The sequence below is a fragment of the Ochotona curzoniae genome, unplaced genomic scaffold (assembly GCF_017591425.1).
Source record: "Ochotona curzoniae isolate NIBS_2020 unplaced genomic scaffold, NIBS_Ocur_1.0 contig_2754, whole genome shotgun sequence".
NCBI lineage: Eukaryota > Metazoa > Chordata > Mammalia > Lagomorpha > Ochotonidae > Ochotona > Ochotona curzoniae.
The window spans coordinates 24,873,729-24,901,573 of record NW_024465582.1 but is presented as its reverse complement, the minus strand read 5'-3'; the positions used below and the strand labels follow the sequence as shown (position 1 = coordinate 24,901,573).

The 27,845-nt window shown below is 49.9% G+C and overlaps 1 protein-coding gene and 1 long non-coding RNA gene across 4 annotated transcripts; both read right to left on the bottom strand.

The window, feature by feature from the left end:
* Positions 1-1,668: 1,668 nt before the first annotated feature.
* On the bottom strand, positions 1,669-27,845 carry SNX18 (sorting nexin 18). Of its 3 annotated transcripts, none has more exons than XM_040977534.1 (3): positions 26,067-27,842; positions 7,631-7,773; positions 1,669-2,064 (listed from the first exon to the last, which is right to left on the bottom strand). In XM_040977534.1, the coding sequence occupies exons 1-3, from the start codon at positions 27,673-27,675 to the stop codon at positions 1,993-1,995; spliced, it is 1,824 nt and encodes a 607-aa protein (XP_040833468.1). In that variant the 5' UTR covers positions 27,676-27,842; the 3' UTR covers positions 1,669-1,992. The 3 variants fall into 3 exon arrangements, with proteins under 3 accessions (XP_040833468.1, XP_040833469.1, XP_040833467.1); XM_040977535.1 differs by lacking the exon at positions 1,669-2,064 and having other exon boundaries at positions 4,668-7,773; positions 26,067-26,109; positions 26,332-27,842; XM_040977533.1 differs by lacking the exon at positions 1,669-2,064 and having other exon boundaries at positions 4,668-7,773; positions 26,067-27,845.
* LOC121154532 lies at positions 22,008-25,830 on the bottom strand. Its single transcript, XR_005883545.1, has 2 exons — positions 24,844-25,830; positions 22,008-24,662 (listed from the first exon to the last, which is right to left on the bottom strand). It is a non-coding gene; the product is annotated as an uncharacterized LOC121154532 (long non-coding RNA).

Below are 27,845 nucleotides of genomic sequence, written 5' to 3'. Positions count from 1 at the left end.
GCATCCAAAATACAAAATACAAAATACAAATTGACTCCCATGTGGGATCCTGGTGCATGCAAGATAATGGCTCAGGCCATTGAGCCATCGCACTGTGCTGCAGAACATAAATTCTGTTTACCACTAACTCCCAGGGACCAAGAACAAATACGCATTGAATGAATGAACCCCATCAACCCCAGAGCATCTTTACTCTGCCAATGGCTTTATTAAGCTGGCGAAGTTAAACAATTCAATCACATCTTGGCATTTGGGTTAACCACCATTTCCCCCAACAAACACTGACAGACCATCCCTTGTTTTCCCATGTCTACCCTGCACCAGGGCAGGGTGGAGATACTGAGCCCTGGGCAGGCTGCCCCTTGGTCCCAGCCCTCAAGCATCCATGTCTAAGGTGTGAAAGAACTCAACAAAGACACTGAATATTCATTAAGTGAATGAAAACAGAATCCCAAGCTGTCTTCACAGACATTCCTGATTAGAGCTATATGCCAATATGCTAAACATACATGGGCTCTTCAAAAAGCCCAGGAGAAAAGAAATATGCATGGTAAGGAAAAATAGTGCATGGTTCTCCAAATCTTTTTAAGGTAGTTTATTAAAATCCTTTAGATAAAACCAGATTCCTGTACAAGACAGAGTCCATATTAGCTTTCCAATTGACACATAAAGGTCCCCAAACTTTTATCCACTTTGTTGGCAGCTGTTGACCACTGCTCAGGAAAACACAGGGAAGATTTAAATTCTTATGACATGCCCCTCACCAGTTACAGGACATTCTCATCAGCAAAAAACATTGCAAGCAAAGGGGCCGATCTCCATTTGTCGCAGCCAGGGCATGCAGGGGCAGAGACCATTACTAGGTGGGCCAGGGCATGAAGGGGCAGAGACCATTACCAGGCGGGCCATCCACCCTGACACGGCGTCTCTACCGAGGTAGCTTTAGGCCTTCAGAGTCTTGGTGACAGGATGCTGCCCCTGGCTGGCTCTGCAGGTCCTCCCCAGCCCAGCTTTGCTCAATGATACACTGCAGGAAGTCTTACCACCCAGCATACAGAAATAAGACACCAGAATTCACCAGTCTTCCAATTTCACCTCCTATGAACTCTTGTAAGACCCCGTAGCCCCTGAAGGTCAAGGACACTCTCCAGGAGAGTGGAGCCCTTCTCCACTGCAATGGGTGGGGCTTAGTGAGTCTAAGAAGCTGCAGAGAACAGGGCAGAAGGGAAGAACAGAGGTGGGGATTGCTGGAAGCCCCGTCCACCTGGACCTGTTTTCCACAGTACAGCAGATGCACACAATGCTTTCCCTTAAATCCTTTGTCTCATGCCTTCACATACAATCACAGGGGATCCCGTCTTGAGCTCAGAGGTTTTCCTTTGCTACTCAAGTCTCACAAAACTTGTAATTTTTTTTCCCCTAAGATTTGTTTATTTTTATTGGAAAGGCAGATTTAGAGAGAGAAGGAGATGCACAGAGAAAGATCTTCTGTCTGCTGGCTCACTCCCCAAGTGGCCGCAGCTGAGCTAACCCAAAGCCAGGAACTGGGAACCAGGAAATTCTGGGTCTCCCAAGGCCTTGGGCCATCCTCTACTGCTTTTCCAGGCCACAAGCAGGGAGCTGGATGGGAAGTGGAGTAGCCAGGACACAAACTGGCACACGCATGGGATCCCAGTGCATGCAAGGCAAGAATTTAGCCACTGAGCCATAGCACTGGCCCCAAAACCTGTATTTTCTATTATGTGTAAAGGGGATACTGTATCCTGCTGCAGACAAGAAAATGTACAGCCAGGGTCACACAACATTCCAGAATCCAGCTATTGTGTCTCAAATACTACTTCTGGGATTTCTTTTTTAAATTTTAATCACTTCCCATGTGTTATTTTGAGGATGTGTGGTAAAAATGGTTCAGGATTTTACATGATTTATAACCCAATAAACATCCATCCAGATGAGGAAACTGCACCCCAGTGATGGATTCCCTGCCTGAGCTCAGGGAGTGGAGACACAGGTTGGGACACAGATCTCTGGCTCCAAAGCATTGCCTTCTTTCTGGCTGTCAGCCTGCAGGAAAGTCCAGCAACACAGCATTTGTCCTAAGAGACACTTCCTGGAGTGGCTGAAAACCTTAAACCATTGGATGCATCCTGCCACAGCAGAGTCGGGGCACACAGCACCCCGTCACACATTTTGTGTTTCTGAGCCCCTTGCAGATGGCTTCCTATAGCTCACCAGCCTTGGCACACTGTACATACAAGACTGCTCAGTGAAGTTGAACTGTCCTTTAAGACAGCAGCTCAGTGTGATCATTCAGGGAGTTCCTTCTCTGCTACAGTGGTGATGGTATTGACTTTCCGGGGGCATGGATAAAGTGGGAGGGCCCTGAGACTCCTGGAAAGGCTACAGCCATGACCCCTAGTCAGAGGCCTCAGCAGGAGTAGCAGGCCTGCTTTCCCCTGCTGAGTTTTAGTTTCTGAGCCCAGAAACTAAAACACACCAGTATGCATCTACAACCTACCCTACCATTCCTCAGACTCTCCCCCCACCCCCGTCCACCCCCAGAGCATACTACTTCAGAGCTCCCAAGGGCTCCCATCTGCAACCAGTGTGTTCTGGATACTGCTAACCCTAACTCTGTCCCAGAGAAATTAGACCCATAGCTCTGTCAAGGATCTTCCTTGTATTTTTTTAAGTGACTTTTTCTCTCTTTTTTTAATTTGAAAGGCAAAGTTAGAGAGAGGGTGAAACAAAGATCTTCATTCAGTGGTTCAGTCCCCAAATGCTTGCAGCTGAGCCAAGGTCACGCCAAAGCTAGGACCCAGAACTCTCATCTGGATCTCTCACGTAGGTGGCAAGAGCCCAAGTCCTCCAGCCATCTTCTGCTGATGTCCCAGGTGCATCAGCAGGAGCTGCACCAGAAGTGGAGCAGCCTGGACTTGAACCAGCGCCCACAGGAGATGCCAACATTCCAAGCAATGACTTAACCAACTACAACACAAGGTCAGCTTTGCACAGTCTTCTGGTAGCATTTGAAACATACTTACACCTGTGTGGAGGTGGAGGAGGAACAGCACTAGGTCACAGCTGGTGTGTGGCCCAGTCTCCAGTAGGCTCACCTACTTCTCAGCAGAAATAGATGCAAAGATCCTGAGAGGCTGCCTTTGAGACTTTGTACCCAGGGACCAAAGATGACAGAATCCTTGCCAGTCTAGCAGAGGGGACCTGGGAAGGTGCCACGGAAGTTCTGGAAAGCAGGGAGATGCCCTCCAGGATCATCCACTTTACAAAGCTAAATCCCAAAGTTGAACCTCAGTCCCATCATTCGATAATTGTGATTCTGGATAAGAGATACAAAATCTGGTTTTAAGTCTTCTAGAGAAGCTGGACACGGACATGTGTGTGGCACAGTAGTCGAGTCGGTGCTTGGAACAGCCACATCCCATCCTGCAGCATCTAGATTTGAGTTCTTGTACTGCTCCAACTTCATACTCAGGCACTCACCTGAGGAGGCAGAGCTTTGGCTCAAGTGCTTGGGGCCCTGCCACCCGTGTGGCACACTTAGGTGGAGTTCTGGACTCCTGGATTCAACCTATCCCAGTACTGGCTGCTGTGAGCATTGGGGGAGTGAGTCAGCAAAAGGAAGATGCATCTTCTTGTCTTTCAAATAAAATGAAAATTTCATATTTAAGCTGGACATGGAATCTCCCTCCTAGGTTGTTAGGAGGGCTATTCATTAACGCTCATGTTGAAGGCAGCAGTCATTCCTTTCTTCCCTTGCATATGCTAAGAGAACACCTCCTTCTCATGCGTCTTCCCAAACTATGAGCGATTTGTTCCACACAACCAGTAACGCAAGCTGATCTGTGAACTGAAAAATGGCCAGGGCTGAGAAAATACTGGAAGATGCCATGAATGCCAGGTCACAAGGAAACAAAAGGGACAAGGACATACTGGTCAACAGGTACAAGAGAACACTTCGCCACCAAAGCACAAGCTGGGTTCCTAGTGGTCCTTTGTGGGATGCACCAGGGCCATCATTTGGCTCAGAGGGGTTTGGGCCAGCCTGATTCTGCCACCCAGCATGATGTGTGAAGAACTCTACTCGAGCACCTACTAGTATTTGGTGTTGGAGTCACCGTAACTTATGTCAAAACACTTCACAGGTGACTGCTCTACGCTGAGTTACTGATGTACCTAACTGAAGCAGAGACTTAACCAGCTCATGGTTTTCAGTGAATCAAATCAGCTATGCAGTTTCACAGGAACAATTCACATGGCAACTACAGACGGAAGCTGACGGGACCTACGCTTCTCTGTGTCAGTCTCACATTGAATGAATGCCTGCTTGACAACTAGAGAAAAAAGAATTATATCGTATTGCAGCTGAGAAATAAAGCAATGCTTGTTTATTTTTTTAAGATATACAGAGTTGATCTGTGCTAATCATAACATTTTGAAGAAAAAAACAATATCCTATATGCCTATGCTACAAATAAATAGTACCCTGATTCACTTATTCTGTTAACCAAAGACAAAGTAGAAAAAGGAGAAAATTGGATACTATCTATGGATTTAAAGGTATTTCATTCTGAAAAAATGAAGACATAAATGAAAAAAACAGCTAAAGCAATGACCAACAGATAAAACTTCAAGGTTTACACATGAACTTTACAAGTTTGACCTGACAGATGAGAACATTGTTCAAGTCCTGAATTATGAGAACAGCAGCAAAATGCAAGACAACTGAAATCTTCCATTTAAAAATCTGCCGTATTGTTAGGAATAGATACAACTACCAGCAAAGAGCCAGAAAATCTGGACTCCTGCATTTGTTGAGTCTAAGTGGACTGGCTCTGTGTTTCAACTTCCAGCGTGCCCCCTCACTCTGGGTGTGAGTGGTACCTCCAGTTATAGCAGCCTGCCAGGGTAATGGGGTGATGGTGGGTGGCTGTAGAACCAGTCTTGTTGCATTAGAGCCACAGTACATCATCAACTCCATCTGTAATTAAAATACCCAAACCAGGCTCAGGGGTACACCCTCACATTATAAACACATCACACACCAGAATTACGAAGCACAGAAATAAAGACAAATTATGGCATGAAGGGTATGATATTTTATTAAAAAAAAAAAAACTGTCTCAAACTGATCATCCTGACCAGCATACACATGATAATGGCTTTTCTCTTGGGTATTAACATTGCAGTATCTGTCTATACTGAAATGTTTCAATAGGACCAAGAACGTTAGCAGATAGATGAAAATGAACGCTGATAACTCTGGTGTCCTTCCCCGCAGAATTAACTGTGAAGCCCCTTACGAATCAGTGGCATTGTAATGGCATGTCGTTATGAAGAAACTCAGTTCTCTTAGAAGTAGGCAGCATGACTTCATACTTCCTTATACTCCTTTTTAAGCAAAGCTCTCTCCACCCTGGCTAAAGTACAATCACAGACATTTTCAGTAACTTCCATGCTTCCATTGCACAAGTTTAGTGATTTTACTTTAAAAAAAAAATAGAAAAGAAAAATCAAACCACCATCAAAGTAAAGAGGCATATGAAAGTGACCTTCAAATCATCGAGAAGCATAGTGCTTGCTTGTCCCATACAGACTCAAATGAAACACTGTAATTAGAGCCTCCACAGTTCTGCAATAAAATTAATACTCTTAGGTATGAGTTTTGCTTAGGCTGTGTTTTAGTTTGCTGCAGATGAAAATCAAAGTTCTTTTTTAGAGAATGATGTATTTGGTGACAGTTGCACAAATCTGTAGCAAAGACAAAGCCATGTGATGTGAATCTGGCTCCAGGTAAGCTAACATACAAAATTTGGACGGATGATCAAAATGACGATAATCTGATCTTAAAATTTCAGCCCATGTGTGAGACTTGTTGTTTTAAAAAAAGCCGGTGTTGCTGCTGAGTGACTGCCGCAGTAACCCATCCTGGTTGGTCTGTCTGCACGTGGTCTCTCCTCCATCACGGCTCCTGCCCACGGCTCGGACCCGCCTCCTTACTTCCGCGTTACCAGTTCGGTACCCCAGGATTTGGGAGGTGGCCTAAGTCTGACTTCATCAACAGTGGGTATTTGAACCTTTCAGTGACAGTTTTGAGATCTGTAAACTCAACAATCCTATCATTGAGCTCAGCAACTATCAAAAACATCTGAGATTTCGGCACTTCCAGCCAGAAACCTCTTTGTGCTTTTTAAGTTAAGCTGCTTTTGAATCTTTTTGGTATTTATCAGCTATTTGTGTTTTCCTTAAAAAATAGTAAAAGAATATATTTAAAAATCATTTCTAAGGACATGTGTCCTGGGGAGATGGGGAGGATTTATCAACACTAACTTTTTTTTTTAACACAGTATAAATATTTTTTTTTTCCTTGAGTATCTGGAATAGTAGGAATTATTTCTGGTCCCTCCTTAGATCAACCAACATCACTTTGCATCATGTATAACACTGAAATTTACAGACATCCCTGAAAGTTTTTAATTAAGTAAACGAGTGAAATCACAGTGGAGTCTCAATCAGTTAACAGTGTAGATCCATTAAAAAAAAATATTCAAGGTTAAAAAAGAGAGAGAGAGAGAGAGAAAATAAAAACCAAGCCCTTTCAAGAACTGAAATCACATGTGTGTCGTCACTGATACTGTTCTTGCACCCCTTGATGGGCCAGACTCCTCCTGCCTGTTCCAAGACAGGCTCTGCTGAAACCTCCATGCCAAAGCCTCGGGCACCTGTGTGAAGAGGCTATGCTACTGTTGCATCTCAGGGAATACAGCGGCCCTGTGTCTTCCCTGATGGATTTCACAGCCAAAGACGAGCCTCCAGTCTCCCTCCTCGGCATTTGCCAGCATCTTACCAGGAGGTAGTGCTTGCCATGCAATCTGATGGCAGTCGATCCTCCCCGCCCCAACCCCACTGCCAACATGAGGTTATCATCAGTGTGTCACGGTATGTACTGGTCTTTCACTCCATCTCAAATGACTTACGAAGAGGAGGTTCGGGGAGGGGAGAAAAGAAAAACCAAGAGTCTAAAGGCACAAAGTCGCATAGCTGCTCTAGTTGGAGTTTGTAAACAGAGAACAGGTTGAATTTAGGTAACCCCAATCTATGAGAGTAAAAAGGCATCCGCAGCAGGCTTTGATCTAGCCAGCTTCTTTGAGACCCTTCATGGGTTCTGAGGTCTACAAAGTATGCACTAAAATACCCATACTTGGAAAAAGCAATAAGGCAAATAGTATAATCATTATTCCAAAAGTTACAATGGTAGTGTAGGCATACATAGTATAATTTAGTTACAATGCGTGGTACTGTTCCTATTATATGACCATATGAACTCTTTCTTTCCACCATAATTCTATACTCAGCTGGGTTTCAGTTGAGCACAAAGCCATCATTGTGCCACCACTGTTAGCTGGCAACAGCTCTTTGATAGCAGTTTTTTTTTCTCCCGCAGAATTATCCTTTAATTGAACAACAACAACCAAAGAGTCCACAATCCAATGTCCAGTCATTAAACACTGTCATATTTGTGAAGAGCTTCTTCCAACTTCTGGGTCACTTTTTGGAAAAATATTATCTGCTGCTGTAAGAAATGCTGCATCTGTGATTTAAAGTCTCTCACTCGAATCTGATGGAAGTGGTGGATTTCGGCCAAAGTGGCGAAAGAGATGGTGTTGCAGCGGTCCTGGATCCCGTCGGCCTTCTGCACCTCCATCTTGCCTTCCTCCACGTGGCGCCTACTCTCCTTCACTTTGGTAAGAGCTCCTGCAGGTGAAAACAATAGCACATGTTAGAACATAAATTTTGGAAACCATACCAGGGTCAGGGAGGATGCCTGGCAATGTCCTCGGCCTCCACCTGGAGAGCACCCTCCTCCAGGCTAGCTAGGCACATGTCTTGTTCTTCCAAACTGAATGCATGGCTGCAGCAAGGGGGACCCCAGACTGACGAGGGGGACAGGGAGTGAGACACAACTGCATGGTTCTGGTCCCGCTGGACACCCACAGCCAGAGTACCAGACAGAGCAGGAAGAGCCCACCGCTTACCCTCCAGGGGATCAATGAGTCTGAAACCTGGATCTTGTGATATGAATGGCACCAGAGGCATGCTAACCTCCTGGCAGGGAGGTGGGCACCTGCCGTGCTGGCTGGGCTGCTCCAGTACAGGCAAGCGAGGGCACTAAAGGCTTAGGATATTTAAGGGGCAAAATGTGGATTAGTCATGGGCTCCTGGGAAGCACCAATCACATCACATAGACACAACCAGACTTTTCAACTCCGTGCAGTGCTCTGGTAAACCAGGCTAAAAGACAAGCAGGCAGAGAGAAACAGCGAGGATGCAACGTGTGGGGAAGGCAAGGCAGCCTGCCTGGAGGAGGGAAGGAAGCACGGAGTCTGTGCTTCAGCAATGTTTAGCTTTACTCAATGGTGAAAAGGAAGATGCCAGTTTCTAAATTTCCTTCAGAATAACACAGGGGTGATCGTATGGCCCAGCAGTAAGCTTCCATGACCCATAGTGGAGTGCCTGGTTGAAGTCCTGGCTCCAGTTCTGATCCCAGCTTCCTGCTAAGGCACATCCTTAGAGGCAGCAAGTGTTGGCTGAGCAGCAAGAACCTGGGAGACAGCTTTAAGGGCCCAGGGAGAGCAGGGTGCTCCGGCGGGGCTGAGAGCTGCCACACGCCCAGTGCACCCGTGCCGGTCTCCCTTGCAAAGTCCCAGGTTGTTGTTTTGTTGTGTGAGTATGTAAAAGAAACAGCTTGGGGTTTTGAAATTTCCCCTGGAATCTTGTTTCATTCAGTATACTAATTGTGTTTGCAAATCCCTTCATTCACAAAATGTCTGATTCTCTTTATCTTCGTAGTAATCTAATGAGAGTGTCACAAAGCAAAACATGGATTAAAAAAAAAAGCTGCTGCCATCCTGATATATCATGGTATTGCGTTAACGCAGCACAGATAGGAACCACATATATGGAACATAGATATATATATATTTTTTTAAGAAGTTCCTGTTTGAGCTGCTCAGCATTATTTTTTGAGATGACAGGCATCCAGAAATAATTAAGAATCTAAATAAATCTAAATGAAATAATTAAGAATCTAAACAAAAGTACTAAGTAGCATATTATAAAGGGATAAAAAAAAGTTGTGTATAAACAGGAAGAGAATGTTTCCATAAGACCATCCTGGTCTTCCATGTAGATGGTAGATGCCCATGCCCATGAACCCTCCTCTACCACCTTCCCAGGCACACTACCTAACACCCCAGTATGGCTTGCCAGCCTCCCAAGTGGCAGCTGAACTTGCTGCACCACAATGCTGGCCTCTGTACCCATGACAACAAAAGTAGTAACTCCTTTCAGTTAAAATTATCTCCCAGATCTACTTGAAAAAGAAAGACAATGAACAAGAAACAACTGGGTAGCAACAAAACACACACACACACACACACACACACACACACACACACAAACACACACACACAGAAAGGAGGGGGTGGTCCTGCTGACAGGATCCTGGGTCAAAAAGACAGCAGCCGCGCCTTTACCCAAGGAGAGAATAGCAGTGCGCTGTTAATATTCACAAGAGCAACTCTGAGGGCCTTCAAAAACTCAAGCTGAATAAAGTTGTATAAAAACTTTTAAAGCATAGTTCTTTCCACAAGGAAATTGATTTTTATTTTTAAAAACATTCATCTCACAATCCTTCAATTAGCTTTCCCCATATGCATTTTAATAGACAGGGAGTCAACTGGGGAAGGTAGCTTACTGTTCACTGACTTGGAGCAAACAGGAACACAGGGGAGGGTTTTCTCTAACTGCTCGAGCCACAACTATGAACAACAGCAACAGGTTCAAACGCCTGGGGGCAGACCCACACAGAGTCTCTCTGGGTCCCAGGAAGCTTCCTGCTCTCCTCCAGGAAATGTGGGGGCACACTTTTCCAAGCCAAGCATTGCAGGCAGTGCTGGGATGTGAAATAGCAGTACTACTACAAGCAGCATTCATGTCTGGTTGTAAATGGCTCTGCCCTCACGGCTGACCTGATACCTGTCTGACCGGGAATGCAGTACATGTTTCTAGACTTCATACATTATCGTTACAATTTTTTTTAAAAGATGTTATTTTCCTGTTGGAAGGCAGATATAGAGAGGAGGAGACACAAAGAGAAAGGTCTACCATCTACTGGTTCACTCCCCAAGTGGTGGCGACAGCCGGAGCTAAGGCGATCCGAAGCCAGGAGCCAGGAGTTCCCAACACGGGTAAAGGTCATAAGGTCTCAAGGCCTTGGGCCATCCTCTACTGCTTTTCTAGGCCACAAGTAGGAAGCTGGATGGGAGTAGAACAGCCAGAACACAAACCAGCACCTTATGGGATGCCAGGCAACGATTGAGCCTCTAGGCCATTGTGTTGGGCCCCATATTTACAATTTTAAAGGAGCGGGGGCTAAGCTGTCACTGGGGACGACGATATCCTTGGCAGAACAGCTGAGTCAAGTCTGGGCTCTGCTCCAGATTCCAGCTCACTGCTAATGAGCACCCGGGAGGCTGCAGTGGTGGCTCCAGCAGCTGGGTCCCTGGGACCCACGTGAACCCCTGGCCTTGGCCTGGTCCAGTCCCGCCTGCCGCTGCAGGTATTCGTGAATGTCATGAGCAAAGCCAAGAGCAAAACTGTCAGTGACAAGCAGCAGGGAAGGACGCGGAGATTGGAGAAGAAAACCGCTGGGGCACAGTGAGCTCGTCACAGGCTTGCGGCTTCCAATGCAGCTTTAAAGATTAATCTGGAGCTGCTTAAGCAATAACTGTGGAGGCACCACCCGGCCAGCTGCAGGCCTGTAACAAAGCACACAGTCTCAACTAAGCATTCTCTCAGCTGTACTGAATTTTTTTTTTAAACCAAACCCCAGAGGAGTGTAAATCAAGGCGAAAAATGATGCCCAGAATTCACTGAACAAGACCACACATTTTTTATCATGGAGTCAATACAAAAACAGGCAAAGATTTCCAGTGCTCTCCTTAAAAATAAGGAGGCTAATTTAGGAGGGACCTGCCTCCTCCAGGAAGGCCCTCTCCCTCCATAAACTTCACTATGGACCCACTGCTTTCCAAAAAGAAGAGGGGAATGAAAAAACAGGGAGAAGAATTAAACAATGAGGTCCCTGGTCAAAGTCATTGTCAAAATAAACAAAAGAGCCTGTAACACCCACGGTGGGGGGGATCCCCCAAGGAGCCATCAGAGGCAAGGCGTTTTAGGGCAGGGGATGAAGGCCGGGAGTCCATGGCCACGGAACTGCCTCCAGCCAAGGGACAGGTGTGAGTTGTACCTGGAACAACATGGACACATGAAGCTTTCAGGAGAGAAAGGCAATATGGGGCTGGTGCTGTAGTGTGTGGGTAAGGCCATCCCACCTACAGTGCCAGCATCCCTTGTGGGCACAGGTTCCAGTCCCAGTCGCTCCAGCTCCCTGCTAATGTAGCCTGGAAAGCAGTGGAGGATGGGCCAAATGTTTGGGCCTCTGTACCCAAACAGGTGACTCAGAAGAAGCTCCAGGCTCCTGGCTTTGGCCTGGCATAGTCCTAGTCATTGCGGCCATTTGGAGTGAACCAGCAGGTAAAAAGATCCATCTCTTGTCTCTCCTCTCTCTTTCTACAACTCTGCCTTTCAAACAAATAAATAAATAAATCTTAAAAAAAAAAAAAAGGCAATGCTGGCATATATTGAATTCTAACTAAATAAGAAGGGACTGACAATACAGAGCAGTACTGACTTTCTCCTTAAAGAGTAAAATATTCCCACAGCAATTGCTGTCGTCCACAGGAGCACACAGCTCTAGAAGCGGCTGACACACGCAGCCACCTGCATTCCCCACTTCACGCTCCTACAGCTCGCCTCCTCAGGTGCTCCTGAAGGGCAACAGTTGGTCCTCCTGCAAGGGGTGCCTCAACGGTGAACCACAGGGACCACAACCTGGTAGAAGTCACACAGCATGTCAAGGCCACTCAAGCTGAGACCTCTTCCCTGCAGGAGGAGCACGGTCCTGGGCTGTCCTTTATCATGCCTGTCCTGTAAGACTGCCTCCAGCAAAAGCCAGGCAGAACTGATTCCCACACTGTATTTAATTTACCTTTTGTCGCCGAAAGGGCCTTAGAAGAGATTTTGGTACCAGGGCTTGCCCAAAGCCCCGCAGCTAATTCCTGACCCCACCAGGCCTACTGCCTGGCAGTCCGCAGCTCCTTCAACTGGCCACATCATCCAGCATACCCTCTGAGAGGGGATCCTCTGCCCTCTTCATGGGCAAAGACTGGCAGTCAGTGTATTAAGACAGGCAATGGTGGAGCTGGTATCATGATGTAGCAGGTTAAGCCTTCTGATTCTATGGCTGCCCTACTTCCGATCCAGCTCCCTCCTAACGCACCTGGGAAACAGCAGACGCTGCCCAGGGTCTTGAGCTCCTACGCCCACGTGGGAGACCCAGAGCAAACTCTGCCTTCAGCATGGCCCAGACCCAGCCTCCTAGCCATTCGGCAAATGAACCAGTAGATGGAAGTGCTCTCTCTCTTGTCTCTGCCACTGTGCCTTTCAAATAAAAAACAAACAAAAGACAACCGACAATCAGGACCTAACCCTGCTGCTGGCTGCTAAAGAGGATCCTTCCCTTTCCATAGTTTGAGAGGCCAAAGGAAAAATTAAGCCAGCATTTCTGCCTTGCTTCAAAACCTGTTATTAAAACCTCCTGGTTCTCAGGCTGACTGGCTCAGTGTGTACAACATTCTAAACAGGGCTCACTTCCACACTTCCCCTGCTGCGCAGGCTCAAAACAGGATACTCTGACCTGGCCCCTTTCTCCATTCTCAAACCCAGCTCTAGAGAAAACCTGAGGTCCTAAACTCACCACCAACCCTTTCCCGTCTTTTTCCTTTGTGTCCTACAAAGTTCCGAAACATGGTCAGGCTGGTGAACCAGAGCAAAGCAACAGACAAGCATGCCCCTGAGTATAAAACACATGTGCTCAATTTTGGAGGGATTACGTTACTCCTGTTTGCAATGAATACAAAACCAACCCAAACAACTGACTCATGACAAGGTTCATTAATAAAATTACCTTAGCGGGCTCAGAACCCAGAGAGCCCTTCTCAGACACTCGGTGTGTGACGCAGGAAGTCAGTGCGGTGCTCCGAAACTCTCCAGTATTCAAAAGGCACGTCATCCGCCAGGAGTGAAGACTGGGCATCCCCACCTGCCCGGGGACACACCAGGCACCCCACAGGTCGAGCCAGTAGGCACATCACACCACTTTCCTCTAGGTCTCCCTCCCAGGAGAGGCAACCTTGCTGGCAACTTCTGACACAGGAAGTGACAGGGAACAAACCCGCCAGCACAGTCGGCGTCTGCCTTCTGACCAGGGCCCTTGGGGAAGCTGTCTTGCCTCCTGTCAGATTCCCCTCTCTCTGCCCCTCTCGACCACCTCCTTGGCCCCCAAGTGCTCTCCACCAAGCCTCACCCAGTCCGACCTGGGCGCCAAGCACTAAGCAGCAGGCATTCAAAGGCTGTATCTTCTTCAGGAAAAACAACAACAACAACAACAACAACACTAAAATTTTGAGATTATGCACATGCCCAAAACGCCGACTGGATGGCTTCCCCCCCAGGAAGCTGTGGCGTGGAAGGTGGACAGAGAGGGGGTCGGCCCAGCAGAACCTCCTCACTGCTACCACTGGATGTCCTGGTACAAGTAAAATGTGGAAAGAAAGTGCTAATGCAGTGAACTGGTCCCTTTCTTACCCTCCCATCGCCTTCCATGCCTTCCTTTGGGTCTCCACCCACTCAGCAATGGCCCTTCCTGCTCTGTGCTCCGGGAGTGGCTTTTTCAGATCCTTCCCAGTGGAGAACCAACAGCAGTCATCAGCCTCCACGACGGGAGGTGGCCCGCTGTCCCAAGGGGGGCCAACCACACAGGTTCTGCACCCACCTGGGCTCTGGGTCTCACCGTCTCTCCTTTAGCCCCAGAAGAAGGGCACTCAACCCTTCCCACCCCATTTCCTGGTGGGGGCAGGGAAGTGAAGGTAGGGAGACGAAATAATTTGACTAGCTATGTCGTCCAGCTTGCTCATGAGCCTGGGCCTGCCCATCTTGGGCAGTGCCCTTGGCCCTGGCACCTCACAGCCCCCAGTTTAGCAGCAATCCACAGAGAAGCCTAAGGGACATAGACCAGTGACCCGCTAACCACTCCTGGGCCTGGCAAGCTTCATTCTCTTAGGACATACTGAGTGCAAAGACTGGATCAGATTGCTCAGCTCTGAAGCGTGCCAGTACTGATCCTGAAAGCACCTTTCTGAAGGCACTTAGTGTACCAAAATTCAAGGATGCATTGATGAAAAAATTCAGTTTTGATTCAGGAAATGCAATGAATAACAAATAGAACTTTTTAACAGATGTAGTTATTTTTCAGAGTTTCAGAGAGCAAAGGAGAGAGTTCTCTTCCATCCAATGGATCACTCCCCAAATGGTTACACTGGCCAGAGGTGAGCTGGTCCAAAGCTGGGAGCCAGGAGCTTCCTCTAGGTTTCCTACATGGGTGTAGGGGCCCAAGCAATTGGGTCATCCACTGCTGCTTTCCCAGGTGCATTAGCAAGGAGCTGGTTGGAAAGTGCAGCAGCCAGGACTCAAACAGGCTCCCAGATGGGTTGCTGGTGCTGCAGGCAGAGGTCTCCTAGACTAGTATAACACAGTGCTGGCCCCAACAGACAGAACTTAAGGACCGTTTTTAAAACGGCTAGGAAAGGGTCAAAGCAAGGGTAATAACTTGCATACGAGAAAAGTCCTGCCTGTTATTTTAGGAATCCAGACCTTGTCGTGGGCACTCAACCAAGAGTTAAGAGACCAATGTCCCACGCTGGGGTGCTTGGCTTGGACATCTGGCTCCAGCTCCTGATGGCAGTGTGGCTGCCTGTCCCTGCAGACCCTGAGGTCACAGTGACAGCTTCCACAGCTGGGTATCTACCTCCCCACGGGTGCCCAGGACTGAGTTCCTGGCTCCTGGCTTCAGCCCTGGCCCAGTCCTGGCCACTGCAGGAATCCAGAGAATGAACCTCTGGGTGACAGTGTGCCTGTTTTCTGTCTCTTTAATCAGTTAATCAATAAGAATTCAGGCCTCTAAGCTTACTTTGGACCTGAAAATATAACTAATTTATTCAAGGTAAAAAAAAAAAAAAAAAGAAAAAGAACCTTATTGTATCCTAAATCAGCTGCAGCTGCCTTCCAGCTTCATTCAGCAGTCACCTAATGTGTGGGAGAGAATGACATGCAGGATGGAGGAAAACATTCACCGAAGTAATCGATTGATAATGAGCAAAAAGCCACACCACTGATTACGTAAAGTAAAACCCTTCAGATGATGTAAAACTCACAGAACACAACGGATGCCCAAGAACCGCAGCTCGGAATTTCTTGTTTTCTGCCTTGCTGGTTGCCTGGGCTGAGTATGCGGGCACCCACCTGCACGCACACGGCAGGACCAGACACCAAGCTCCCAGCACTCGGGGCTTGGTCGACCTTTGACGCACAGCAAAGGTCCTGGAATGAAGAGTGACCCTTGGAAGAATTTTTTTTTAAAAGATCTGAGTCTTCTTTTAAATTTTTAATTTGTATTGGAAAGGCAGATTTACAGAGAGATCTCACTACCCAAATGGCTGCAAAGGCCAGAGCTGGGCTGCTCCGGAGCTGGGAACAAGGGCCCAAGGACTTTAACCATCCTTTGCTGCTTTCTTAGTCGCAATAACAGGAACTAGATCAGAAACGGAGCAGGTGGAACTTGCACTGTTGGGATGCTGGTGCCACAGACGGAGGCTCAGCCGCTACTCCATGGCACCAGAACCTCCGGGACCTAATAACCAAAAGTGGGATGTGAGTCAAGAAAGGCTAAGGAGACCCAAGTTGAGAGAATTCTACATTGCAGATCCTTCATAGGGTGGCTAGGACCCGACAGGGCTGCAAGCAACCTATTTCTTTGTTTCCAGAAATCTTGCCAAACGATGTCTGGTTTTTAGATGAAATTTAAGTTCCACTGTCCCAGCTTGCCACCAAAGCCACAGTGGGACTAACAGGGCAGCAGCATAAGACTTGATAGGCCATGCCCACTGTGCCTGCTATCATCAGTGGCCCCTCACAGCAGCACCTGAGGGCCACCAGGCTCCGTGAGTACTTCCTGCACTGGCTGTGCAAAAACCAAGGACAGCCTGCTCAGCCCTGTGGGTTCCCGCTTCTCTCAATACAGTAAGTTCTTTTTTTTTTTTTAATCTCGAGAGCTTAAAAATCCTTTAAATCACTGGCAGACTCCGGCCGTTTCTGGACTTCCTTGTGGGACATCATCAAAATAACCAACTACAGGCAAAGTAAAGCACCCAGAGACACACCAACTTTTATAATATGAGACTTAAAACACCAAAGCGTGAAGCAATTGCACTGACATCCACCGGCATGAAAAGCTCCTGAAACACAACAGGAGACTTTTGTGAAACATCTCAAATGGCAACCAGGTGCAATAATTCGCCTGGACAACAGGTGTTTTCTGAGATTTCCTTGAGCCCCATGCCTTATCTTCCCTTCTAACCCCACACTTCCTGACCTGCCTATTTCTATTATCGGCATCACTGCTTCCTAAGCCTCAAAGGCAGCACTCCTGGCCATAGCAGCCCCACCCACCCGGCAGGTGTCTCAAGAGCACCTGCTAACAGCCCTGTCTCTGCACACATCCCAGAGGAAGGCTTTCCAAAAGCCCGCTAGCTTTCAGTCTCTAGGAGGCTTAAGAAGATGCAATGAACTCAAAACATGCAGCACAGTGGCTGGCGGAACAGTGAATCTTCACAACACATACAGCTATTGTAACAGCCATTAAGATGGTAATTTTTAAAAAAATTATTTTTCATGATGCAGTTCCATAAGCTCAAGGATTTCCCTTTTCATCCTCTCCATTCCCACTCTCCTCCACTGTTTTCCCCTATATTACTAAAATAGTACAGCCCTTCAGTAATAGTCACAACTAAGATGGCAATGTCAAGCTCCAAATCTTTCAAAGGGGCCCGGTGCGGTAACCTAGTGGCTTGATATGGGCGCCAGTTGGTATTCAGGCTGCTCCACTTGCCATCCAGCTCTCTGCCTGTGACCTGGGAAAATAGTAGAGGATAGTCCAAAGCCTTGGGACCCTGCACCCACGTGGGAGACCTGGAAGAGGCTCTGGGCTCCTGGCTTCAGATTGGTGCAGCTCCAGCCGTTGTGGCCGCTTGGGGAGTGAATCATTGGATAGCAGATCTTCCTTTCTGTCTCTCCACCTGACTTTGCAATAAAGATAAAATAAATCTTTAAAAACCAAAACCACCTTTCCTAGTTGCTGGCTGCCCGGAAAGCAAACCTCCATTTTCCCACCTGTGCACACACCATCTCCTCCTCAACTGTGTGACCCTGGAAACCACAACTGCCCTGAGCTTCAGTTTTTAGTCATCACATGGAATTAATGCCTCTTGGTGGGAGTGGTGAGCAGCTCGGGCAGCAACAATGGCCCCAGGACCTGAGTCCCTCCCCTGGAACTGAGCTCCTGTCCCTAACCTGGCCCAGTCCTGGCCCTTGTGGGCACCTAGGGAGCACAACAGCACAGCGAAATCTCTGCCTTTCAATAAAAAGAAATGAAAATGCAAAACAGAGGAGGCATCTCTCCAGAGAGAATGCACAGGGACAATGCAGGCAGAGGCAGAGATAGGGTGCCAGCCAGAGAAGACGAGCAATCGACAGCCAGCAGAGGCAAGGAAGTGGCCGCCAGTAGCCCTTACAGCAGGCACGGTCAACACCCACATGTCACACTTAGTTCTTTGGCTTATGATAATTCATCACAGCAGCCCTAGGATATCAATACAGCCGCTAACAATGCTTAAATAAAACACGAGGCACTGGGGCCAGTGCTGTGGCACAGTGTATAAAGCTACAGCCTATGGTGCTGGCATCCCACATGAGTGCTGGTTCGAGTCCCGGCTGTTCCACTTCTGATCCAGCTCCTTGCTGATGTGTCTGGGAAAGCAGCAGATGATGGCTCCAAGTGCTTGAGCACCTGCGCCCATGTGAGAGGCCCAAAAGAAGCTCCTGGATTTGGATTGTCCCAGATCTGGCAGCTGTAGCCATTCAGGGAGTGTGAAATCAGCAGATGAAAGACCTGTCTCTCCATTTCTGTTACTCTGCTTTTCAAGTAAATTAAAAAAAAAAAAATGTACATCTCTTAAAATTAAAAAAAAAAAACCACTAAGTTCTAACATACAAGTATTGAACGGACACCTGAGGAGGCTAAGGCTGAGATAAGCCAGTGAGTCAAGCTGGCAGGAACTCAGACCGACCTAGCTCTCATCCACCCCCTCAACCACTCGGCTGCCTTGCCCGCTCGAGCACGGAACCAGGACACAAGGTGCCTATTAGGACCAACACTTCCAGTCACACAGTTAGTACTTGATCTACAGTAACAATTACTATTCCCCTCATACTTCCACTCCATTATCCTACTTCTTCACAAGGGTCAGCACACATTTTAAGGACCAGGTGGCAAACATTTTAGTTTTTTTAATTAAAAAAAAAAAAAAAGATTTATTTGAAAGGTAGAGTTACAGAAAAAGATACAGGGATGGGGAGGGGAGGTGCAGAGAGCGAAAATGAAGAGACAAGGAAAAAGAGGGAAAGAGATCTTTAATCCATTGGCTCACACCCGGGATGGCCGCAAAAGCCAGGGCTGGGGACTGGTATTGTGGCACAGCACACTAAGACTCTGCATCCCATTGAGTTGCCAGTTCAAGTCCTGACTGTTCTACTTCCAATCCAGCTCCCTGCTAACAGCCTCGGAAAGCAACAGAAGATGTCTCAAGTCCTTGAGCCCCGACATCCACATGGGAGATCCAAAAGAAGTTTCTGGCTCCTGGCTTTGGTCTGGTCCAGCTATATAGGGAATGAACCCACAGATAAAAAAAATCTTTCTCTAATTTTTCCTTAAAAAAAAAAAAAAGAGCAGGATGAATTAGGCTAAGTCAGAAGCCAGGAGCCTAGGAACTCCTCCCCCCTTGGGTCTCCCACATGAGTGGCAGGGTTCTAAGTACGTGGACCTTCTGCTGCCTTCCCTGGCACATTAACAGACTGCTGAACAGAAAGTGGAGCAGCCAGGATTTGAACTAGGACTCCTATGGGATGCCAGTATCACAGGCAGTAGCTTAACATGCTTCATCAATGTCAGCCCCAATATTTTAGCTTTGCGGGTCAAGAAGCAAAATAAGGGTCACTGTGCAGGTACTTAGGTAACCATTAATAATGGAATAATTCAGACTTATAAAAACCATCCTTAGCTTCAGTGCTGGCAAGCAATGGCCCTTGGGCTCTGGTCTGCAGGTCCTGCTCCAATCAGCTCTGTTGGTGGCCTGGCAGTTCCTGGTCTGCCTGGCATCTTGCACTGCGCTCGGCTGTTACCCTACAAGCCAACACCCCCTTCTGGCATATTTTCCCCCAACTTCCCTCCCCCCATTACCATTTCTGTTTAAGCCCCCATTTCACTTCATAACAGGCCAGCCTTTTATCCCCTCCTTGGGACCTGACCACGTGAGCACCCTGTCTGATCTCCCAACACCTGCAATGGTGGCTGTACACACAGCACACGTCAAAGGCACGGAGGCACTTTCTGAGGGTCACTCACGTTCGGGCAGCATGACTCTGAGTTCTGACTCTGCAGATCCAGAGTGCAGCCCAACTCCCCGCTGTCACTACTCCGTCACTGCTGCAGAGAGCAGCCACGACTGGACCCCCGGCCTCTGCACACATGGCTCCCTTGGCCTGCAAAGTCCCGTTCAGCTCGGCTGACTTGGCAACCTTTCCCTGTTTAAAACTAGACTGATATTGGAAGAAGCCACCTTGGACTCCCCTTCCCTTTCTCATGGTTTATTACATCCTCCTCTGCCCTATATCCCATCACAGCACATGTCCACAACCGTGTGTGTCACGGTGTTTGCTAACAGCTACGTGCTTGCCAGTCCCCCTCACTGACCTGGGCACTGAGGACCAGCCCATCATGTGCTCCTCAAACCTCCTAAAGCACATCCAAGACCAGGGGGCAATTTCCACGTAAGGGTGTGTGTACGGATACATATTTCCAACACCACAAACCAATATAAGGCGGAATCACATGTGTGTATTATCTCCCTGGCACACAGAGCGTTTTCAAAAGCCTTCTCTTTCCCCAGTCAGCCTTGGAAAGTCAATTCATAGACCCTTTTAACTTTTAAATCACTCACATGTTAATGATCTCATCCATAAGACAGATCCAGATCTTTATTTCCTGGACTTTTAAAAATTCTGCTACTACATAAATATAGTAACATTCTATAAGCTGCAGAAGCCAGGAAGTAGTTACTCAGCATCTATTTCATCAATTCAATAGCACTTATCAAGTATTCGCTATTCATGGATTGCCCAGGGACACAAAAACATGAGCTACACTAACGAAAAACCTAGCACTGCATGAAATAATTACTCAAAAATGACAGCTCGGACTCCAGTGCGGTAGCTTAATGGCTAAATCCCCACCTTGAATGCACCAGGATTCCATATGGGTACCAGTTCGTGTCCTCGCTGCTCCACTTCCTATCCAGCTCCCTGCTTCTGGCCTGGGAAAGCAGACTCCAACTCCTCATCCTGAAGGGGACTCAAGCTTTATATGTATAAGAAAGGAGATAGGATTTGCAACTCAAAATGAGGTCCCAGAAGGGACTGTCTGCCCAGTTGGCTTCCATGCCTTGGATGCAGACACCTGGGAGCCCTCACTGGGGGCAGGAGGCCAGGGTTAATCACCAGTACACACAATGCACCTGGCAGGGGAAGCTGCAGGTGCGTGTTTGCTGACTGGACCTGAATGTGCACACCTGCGCTCTCCGTAACTGATCCAGGACTTGCAGGCTCCCAGTTCCCAGACACACAGAAGCACACAGAACACGCTGGACAGCAGCCCGTGATCATGTCTGAAGGTTTACTACACACCTAAGAGTATTTTATTTTCAATACAGACACGATGCTATTAAAATGGAAAATAAAGTCAACCAACAAAGCAGTGCTTTAAGTAGGAGTCCGTGAACCGCACATTACCTGTGCAGGAGGCAGAGCTCAGAAATGTTCAGTGACTGCCCTGCAGCACAACCAGCTCGCAGCAGGGTCTGCTGGAAGGAGACAACTGACAAACCTGGGACTCCAAGACTGCGACTCTGTCCCTCTGCTGCCATCACTTCCGTGTGTAACTGACGAACATCAGCATTCACTACAGTGCGGCCTCCTTAGGGACCTGGGCAGTTCTGCCAGGGACAGGTTGGCAGGGGCAGGGGGCTGATGGAAACATTGCAGGAGCTGTCTCTGAAGGCAGAGTGCCTCCCCTTTTCAAAGCATTTGAAGTGCTGCTTGCCCTTCACCAGTGGGAGAACTAGGGCTTAAGGAGGCATAAGAGCCTAGCCCAAGCTTCCCCACACCCTTAGCCTGCCTCTCCCAGACCCCACACCACAGAGACTGACTGCCCCTCTGCCCACGCCCTTCTGACCTGGAGAACTCCGCTGCTCCAGAGCCCTGCCCAGCGCCATCTCCTCCACCTACAGGAGAGCTCTCTCCCACACGCTCTTGGCAGCCTGGCACAGCAAGAGCTGAACTTCCAGAGTCCCCTCCTACTGCCCTCTGTCCTGCGCCCCCGACGGTGTGGGCAGGCTCTAGCCCGGGCTGTCTCCTGGATCTAACCGTATCAAGCCCAGCTAATATGGCAGTGCTGGCTGATTTGTGACCATTCAGTGAATGGTATCATAGGGGCACATTCCAGCTAACTTGATGTTAGAGTTTGATTTAAAACAGAAATAATACCACAACTGGTTTCCATTCAACTTGAGAAAAAGGAACACAGTTTAAGGGACATCTACAAATAAACCACACAGTCTCTAAGTTGTTGGAGTTCTGCCACTGCACTCAGAAACCCTAAGATGACCAGCCAGACTGCCCAGCATTCCCAAGCAGAAGGTGAGGGCCCAGTGGCCCCACACACTCCCGCAGCCCCTGGGAGTGCAGTGCAGAGGGGCCTAGGCCTCTGCTTCCTTCACATCTGCTCTATGACCAAAGGGGCTTCCCAGCTCAACACAAAGTCAGGCAAAGCATGGGACCAGGGCACTGTGGACAGGGTGCCAAGGGGCAACGTCCCTCCCCCAGGGTTCCTGACCACGTGACTAGTGCCATGGACATTTTAAACGAGGAACTGAGTCATCTGTTTGCAAAGTCCTAAGGGTTGCCTAATTTTCACTGAGAAAACACAAACTGGGCCAAAGGTTAAAGCTAGAAGTGAAGTCTCTTCACCAAAAACAAGCTGGGGAGAAACGGGTTCAAATTTGGGCTAAAACAAAAGGGAGCGATGGCCTCAATTTTCAGCCACCGAGGCTTTGTTTCTCCAGACTCCGGGCACCACCCTCTTGGGGCTATTTTTAGCCCCAGGAGAATGGGGCAGAGATAGGGAAGGGCTCAGTGCGGCCCAGCCTTACCTGGTGTACCCTACGGGACTCCACTGGCTATCTTTAATTGATGTCTGATGGACACCAGGCCAAGGCGGCACAATGGTGAAATTCTAGCCAGGCAGATGGGGAGACCCACTACCACGGTGCCTACTTTCTGACTGCAGAGAGGGCTCCACCTGGCACACTTCAAGAGTAGCACAGATGACCCCATTCAATTCAGAGCCAAGGAAACTAGACTGCCCTCCTCCTTACCTCGTCCTGCCTCTCCGGCTTCTCACGGTGCAAGCTGGATTTTACTGACAAATCTAACACGACTTCAGAGCTTTACTTTGGAATCGAGGAATTTCACCTTCAGGAACTCCCTTCAGCCATTCTATCCTTGTTCATAAACACAGACAAAACCCACGTGTCGGACCATCTAACCTTCCTGGGGTTTCCCTTACAGGAGGGTCCGAGGCATCAATGTAAGGCTTTAAGATCACACCAACTTGCTAGGCACAGGGTCAGCTTGATTCAGTACCATGGGTTAATGAGATCTCTGAAAACAAAACTGCGTGCCAAGCATGCTACTCTGTGCATATTCCACCCTCAGCAGTGACAGCATTACCAGGGCAGACGGCGGGCAGGGCAGAAAGTAAACAAGACCCCAGGATGATGCACCAGTGACAGACTTGAGCATGCTACTTAGCTAATCAATCAACTGTCTAGCAGCAAAGAATTTAAGGCACTCCCATGCTAGGTTTTCAAAGCGAGAAGCCTGTCAAACCAACCTAGCACTGAATATCCATGTACCCCAAACCACAGCAAAACTGCCTTCTTTCTTCACTGACTCCACAACCGAAGTGGCTGTTTTTATCCAAGGCCTCATTTGCTGATGAATCAGAATTCTCTTTCAGCTGATGCAGCCACACAGCTTTCTTCACTTCCATAGGAAGTACTTACACCCAAATCATCCTTCTTAAGCCCTTGCCACAGCATCAGATACAGTCGGAAGACGCCGACCCACCACATTCACAGTGTCTGGGGTTTCCGTCCTTGCCCTGTGGCCAGGGCCTCACCAGTCGGGGCCCCGTGTTTTCCGAATGGGACCATTCCGTCCAGCAGCCAGGCTGGGTGTGCACAGGGCAGACGACACTCAGAGCCTGAGGCCCAGGCTGGCTGGGTTAAGAGGGACCCAGCAGGACCTGCCTCTCCACCCAGTGTTTATTAACAAAGAAAACTCAGGAAAGACCATTTAAAAAGATAACTAACAGGTTGGAGAAACTTAGGACAGTTGATGATTATAGTGGAGCCAATCTTCCGCCAGAGCCCCGCCTTGGGATGGAAAAGTCTTTGCTGTCCACCAGCTGGCAAGCGCGTGGAAGGGCAAACCACATTTTTCCTGTTGTAAAACCCAGCAGTCACACGTGGCCTACAGGGGCCCAAGGGTGCCTGAACAGTCCTCTTAACTGCTTCAGCCAGCAAAAGGCATCTTCGAACCACACTCCATCTCACCTCGAGATGAGTCTCCTAATGTACGGTTAGAAAAGCAAAGCTGGAAGATCAGTAAGAACTCAAGAGGCACGCAGGGATGTAAGCTTTAAGCCGAGCACTTAGGACAAAAACTACTTAAGCTGCTAAAGCTTTTTTTTAAAATTACTTTTCCTTTGTTCTCTTTCACAAGTCACAGTAAGACCTGAGATGTGATTACGCTTCTGAGGCGATCTCAGAGACGAAAAGGCAGCCCACCCCGGGGTCAAAGCTGCAGGAAAGCTGAGAGGCTCAGGAGGCGCCAGCCCGCCTCCCAGCGCCCTCAACACTGGGCACACGGAGACGATCTCCACACTACAGCTTTCATGGCAGTACAGCCTCGGGACTCGTCACCTGGGGATGCCGGCTCCGTGGAAAACACACACCAAGGGAAGAGGGGTTTTCAAACTCCAAACAATAGGAGACAATTTCAGTTCCAAGATTTAAACAACAAAAAAAGTTGATTTAAGACGAAGCAGCAGGGTACCTGGCAAAGGCTGTGTATGGCCCAGTGAGTTGATGACGATCTGCAGGAGGTGATTTCCCACCTCCAGCCTGGGCCTGGCATCCCTGTCCACTTTCAACTACGTACCAGCTATCTGCCTAAAGTCACAAAAACTTGTCGGAGGGCAGCCGGCCTGGGCCTAGCGTGATGCAATACAATGGAATGTTAGTATTTAGGTTCCGCCTTAAAAAACTCAACACGTTATAGTAACAAAAACTTAGTGTAAGTTCACATCAGTTCTACCAACATCAGCCAGAAAGTCAAGGATTGACAACTTACACAGAAAAAAAAAAAGGGGGGGGAGCCACAGATTAGGTTCAATCCACACCAGCACCTCCATTACAGTTCAAACAGCTCCTCCAATCCTGGACTGTGCTGACCAGTGACAAACTGCAAAAAACTTTCTATCTGTTATTAAAAATCACTAAGGCAGAGTCCAGCCTGCTGCATTTCAGCAGCAGCCACGGCTGGACACGAGGCAGGACATGAAGCCTCCCACATCCGACCCATCTCCCCATGGTGGGAGGAAGGAAGCAGGAGCGAGACTGCTGTCTGTGGGCATCTTCACCCGCCCCGCCGAGGGACTGACAGGAAGACAATCGAGAGCCCAGCTCAGCATGAAGCGCAGGCCGGCCGGCCGACCTGGCAGCGCAAGGCCAGCCCTGCCCAGCCCAGCTACCCCCACCACGCAGGGCAGCCTGCACCGCTCTCTCCTCCCGCTCCCCTATACTGGGCTGTAACAGGCAGGACCGCCTCCCCCCTGCCACCCACACCTCCCTGTCTGCTCTCAACCAAGCAATGCATACTCAGGTAGGCTTTCCTGCTGTCCTTGACCTTATCAAACAAAACCAAAAATATTCAATTCCCAGCTCTTTCACCAATAACTAACAGTAGCAGAATGAACCCCGACGCTGGGCACGCCAGCACTGCTCGCCTCAGATCCGACCCTCTGTGAGTTCTGTGCAGTCTCCCCGCACTGCTCTTCTACACCATGCGCTTCATGTCAGTCGGGTTACAGCGCTAAGGGCCTCGGGAAGCCCCCGACCCATGACCTCCTGCTCCCATCGGCTACAGAGTCTGCCCCAGTGCAATTCCTCCACCCAAGCCAGACACTAAGGGACCCGCAGGAGGAGAGAGGGCACCACCCATTCTCCCCTACTCCTTCCGGGCTTCCTGAAACCCATCCATGAATGACCCTGCGGCGTTCAAGTGCATGCCTCACAAGGTCTTGGTTCCACCCTGACCTACCTTCCCAGAGCCTCAGGTCCTTACCCAGCCATTCATACTCTACAAGGACAACTCAGCCGTCACAGAAAGTACTCAGTCTTTTTGCCAGAATACTGGCTCCCAGACGGGAGGGAACTAGCAGGAGATGGCTAGCTGTCCTCAAACCCACCCCCTAAATGCACTCCAGAGGCCCTGGCAGTGGCAGTCCTGCCCCATCACCACGCACAGTGCCCACCCCCTGCCGTCCCAGTCACCCCTCCCAGCCCCGCCTTTACCTTTCTGAACGTGGATGATGTCCGGGAAGTTGGCCAGGTGGCCCTGGTAGAGCGCCAACAGGTCCATGACGGGGTCCAGGTCCTGCCTGGGCTGCTCGGCGAACAGCTCGCCGATGGCGTCGTAGGCATCTCCGGTGAAGGCGATGGCCTGGTTGAGGCCGGCCGAGAAGGCCTGCTGGTCCAGTTCGAAGGCCTGGCTGAGGCCGCGGAAGGACTGGCCCACCTTCTGGTACTCCTTCTTGAAGCCCGTCACCTGTTTGCGCGCGAACTCGTTGGCCGTGTGGTTGAGCTGCAGCGCGCTGTCGTCCATCTTCTTGGTGAAGCACTTGAAGCCGTCGATCTTGCTCTCCACCTCCTGCAGGTCGAGCGCAGCGGCCGGGGGCGTGCTCAGGGTCAGGAAGAAGTTGGCGCCCACCATCTCGTCCTTCTCCGCCTTCCGCTTGCCCTGTTTCCAGGCCTTCTCGTCCGTGCTGCTGGGGCACGTCAGGAAGTGCTGGAAGACGTCGCACTGCGCCAACACCGGGTGGCTGGCCATGTGGTTCATCCACCAAATCAGGCCCTTCCGGCGCTTGGAGATGAAGTCCTCCTCGAAGCGGCCCGTAGCCTGCTTCTCGGGCAGGTGCGGCACCGAGATGACCGGAAACTTCTCGGCCAGGCGCGCGTAAAGCCAATCGAAATGCTTGTAGCGCCGGTGCACGGGCACCTGGGTGTGCGTGGGCACCAACTTGTAGGAGATATAACTCTTCATGCCCTTGAACTTGGTCTGCTTGGTGGGGTCGTCGATGGTGCACTGGAACGGGTAGGGGTTCTCTTGCCACTCGGGGCCGTAGGGCCCCAGCACCACGCACAGCTTGTCTCCATCCTTGACGAAGCCCGACGCCTCCCCGAGCACGAAGGCCTCCCCGCCTGACTTGACGAAGGTGGAGAAGCGGTTGAGGTTGCGGCTCACCGTGGCCGAGCTTTTGGCCCCGGACGCGTGATGGTGCTGCGCGGGCGCCGGGCCCCCACGAGCGCCCAGCGACAGGTCGGAGCGCGTGGACAGGCGGTAGCGGCCCGCTGCGCCACCGCCGGCGGCCGACGAGGAGCCGTCGAGGTCCGGGTAGGCGCCGCTGCCCAGAGCGCCCGGCTCGTCGGCCACCGTGGAGCTGTCGTCCCACTCGTCGTCCCAGTCGTCGTCGCTGCCCAGGCTGGCCTGGTAGCCGCCTCCGCCGCCGTAGAGAGGCTGCTGTGCGCCCCCGCCGTACGGCTGGAAGGTGCTGGGCGGCGGCGCCTGCTGCGGCTGCAGCAGCGGCTGGAAGGCATCGGGCGGCGGTTTGAAGGAGGCTGGCGGAGCGGCGGGCAGGGGCTCGAAGCCGCCGGGCGGGACGTTGGCATAGCGCGCCGGGGCGCCGGGGCCACCACCGTCGCCCGCCGGGCCGGGTTCGGGGGCGCGGATGACCTGCACGTACGAGGCCGGGAAGAGGCCCCGATCGCCTCGGCTGTTGACCCCTTCGAGCCAACCCTCGATGTCCTGTTCGCTGCACAGGCTCAGCACCTCGTGTTCCCGCAGCGAGATCTCGCCCGGGTTCTCCGACCGAAAGTCATAGAGCGCCCGGGCGCGCAGCGCCATGGTGCGCCCCGGAGCCCTGGGCGGGCGGACGGGCGGGCGGACGGACGGACGGGCGGGCGGGCGGCCCGGAGCCCCGGCGCTGCTGCCGCCGGGCCCCGCGCGATCGAGCTCCGGGAAGGCGGCGCGCACCGGCCAGCCGCCCGGCCAGCCGCTCGCAGCCCCCCGAGTCC

Bases quoted from the DNA above. Each gene is read 5' to 3' on its own strand.
- SNX18 (XM_040977533.1), bottom strand. From the start codon at position 27,675: ATGGCGCTGCGCGCCCGGGCGCTCTATGACTTTCGGTCGGAGAACCCG. The intron at 7,774-26,066 runs GTAAAGGCGGGG...TTTCACCTGCAG, and splicing joins CATCATCCACGTTCAGAAAG to GAGCTCTTACCAAAGTGAAG.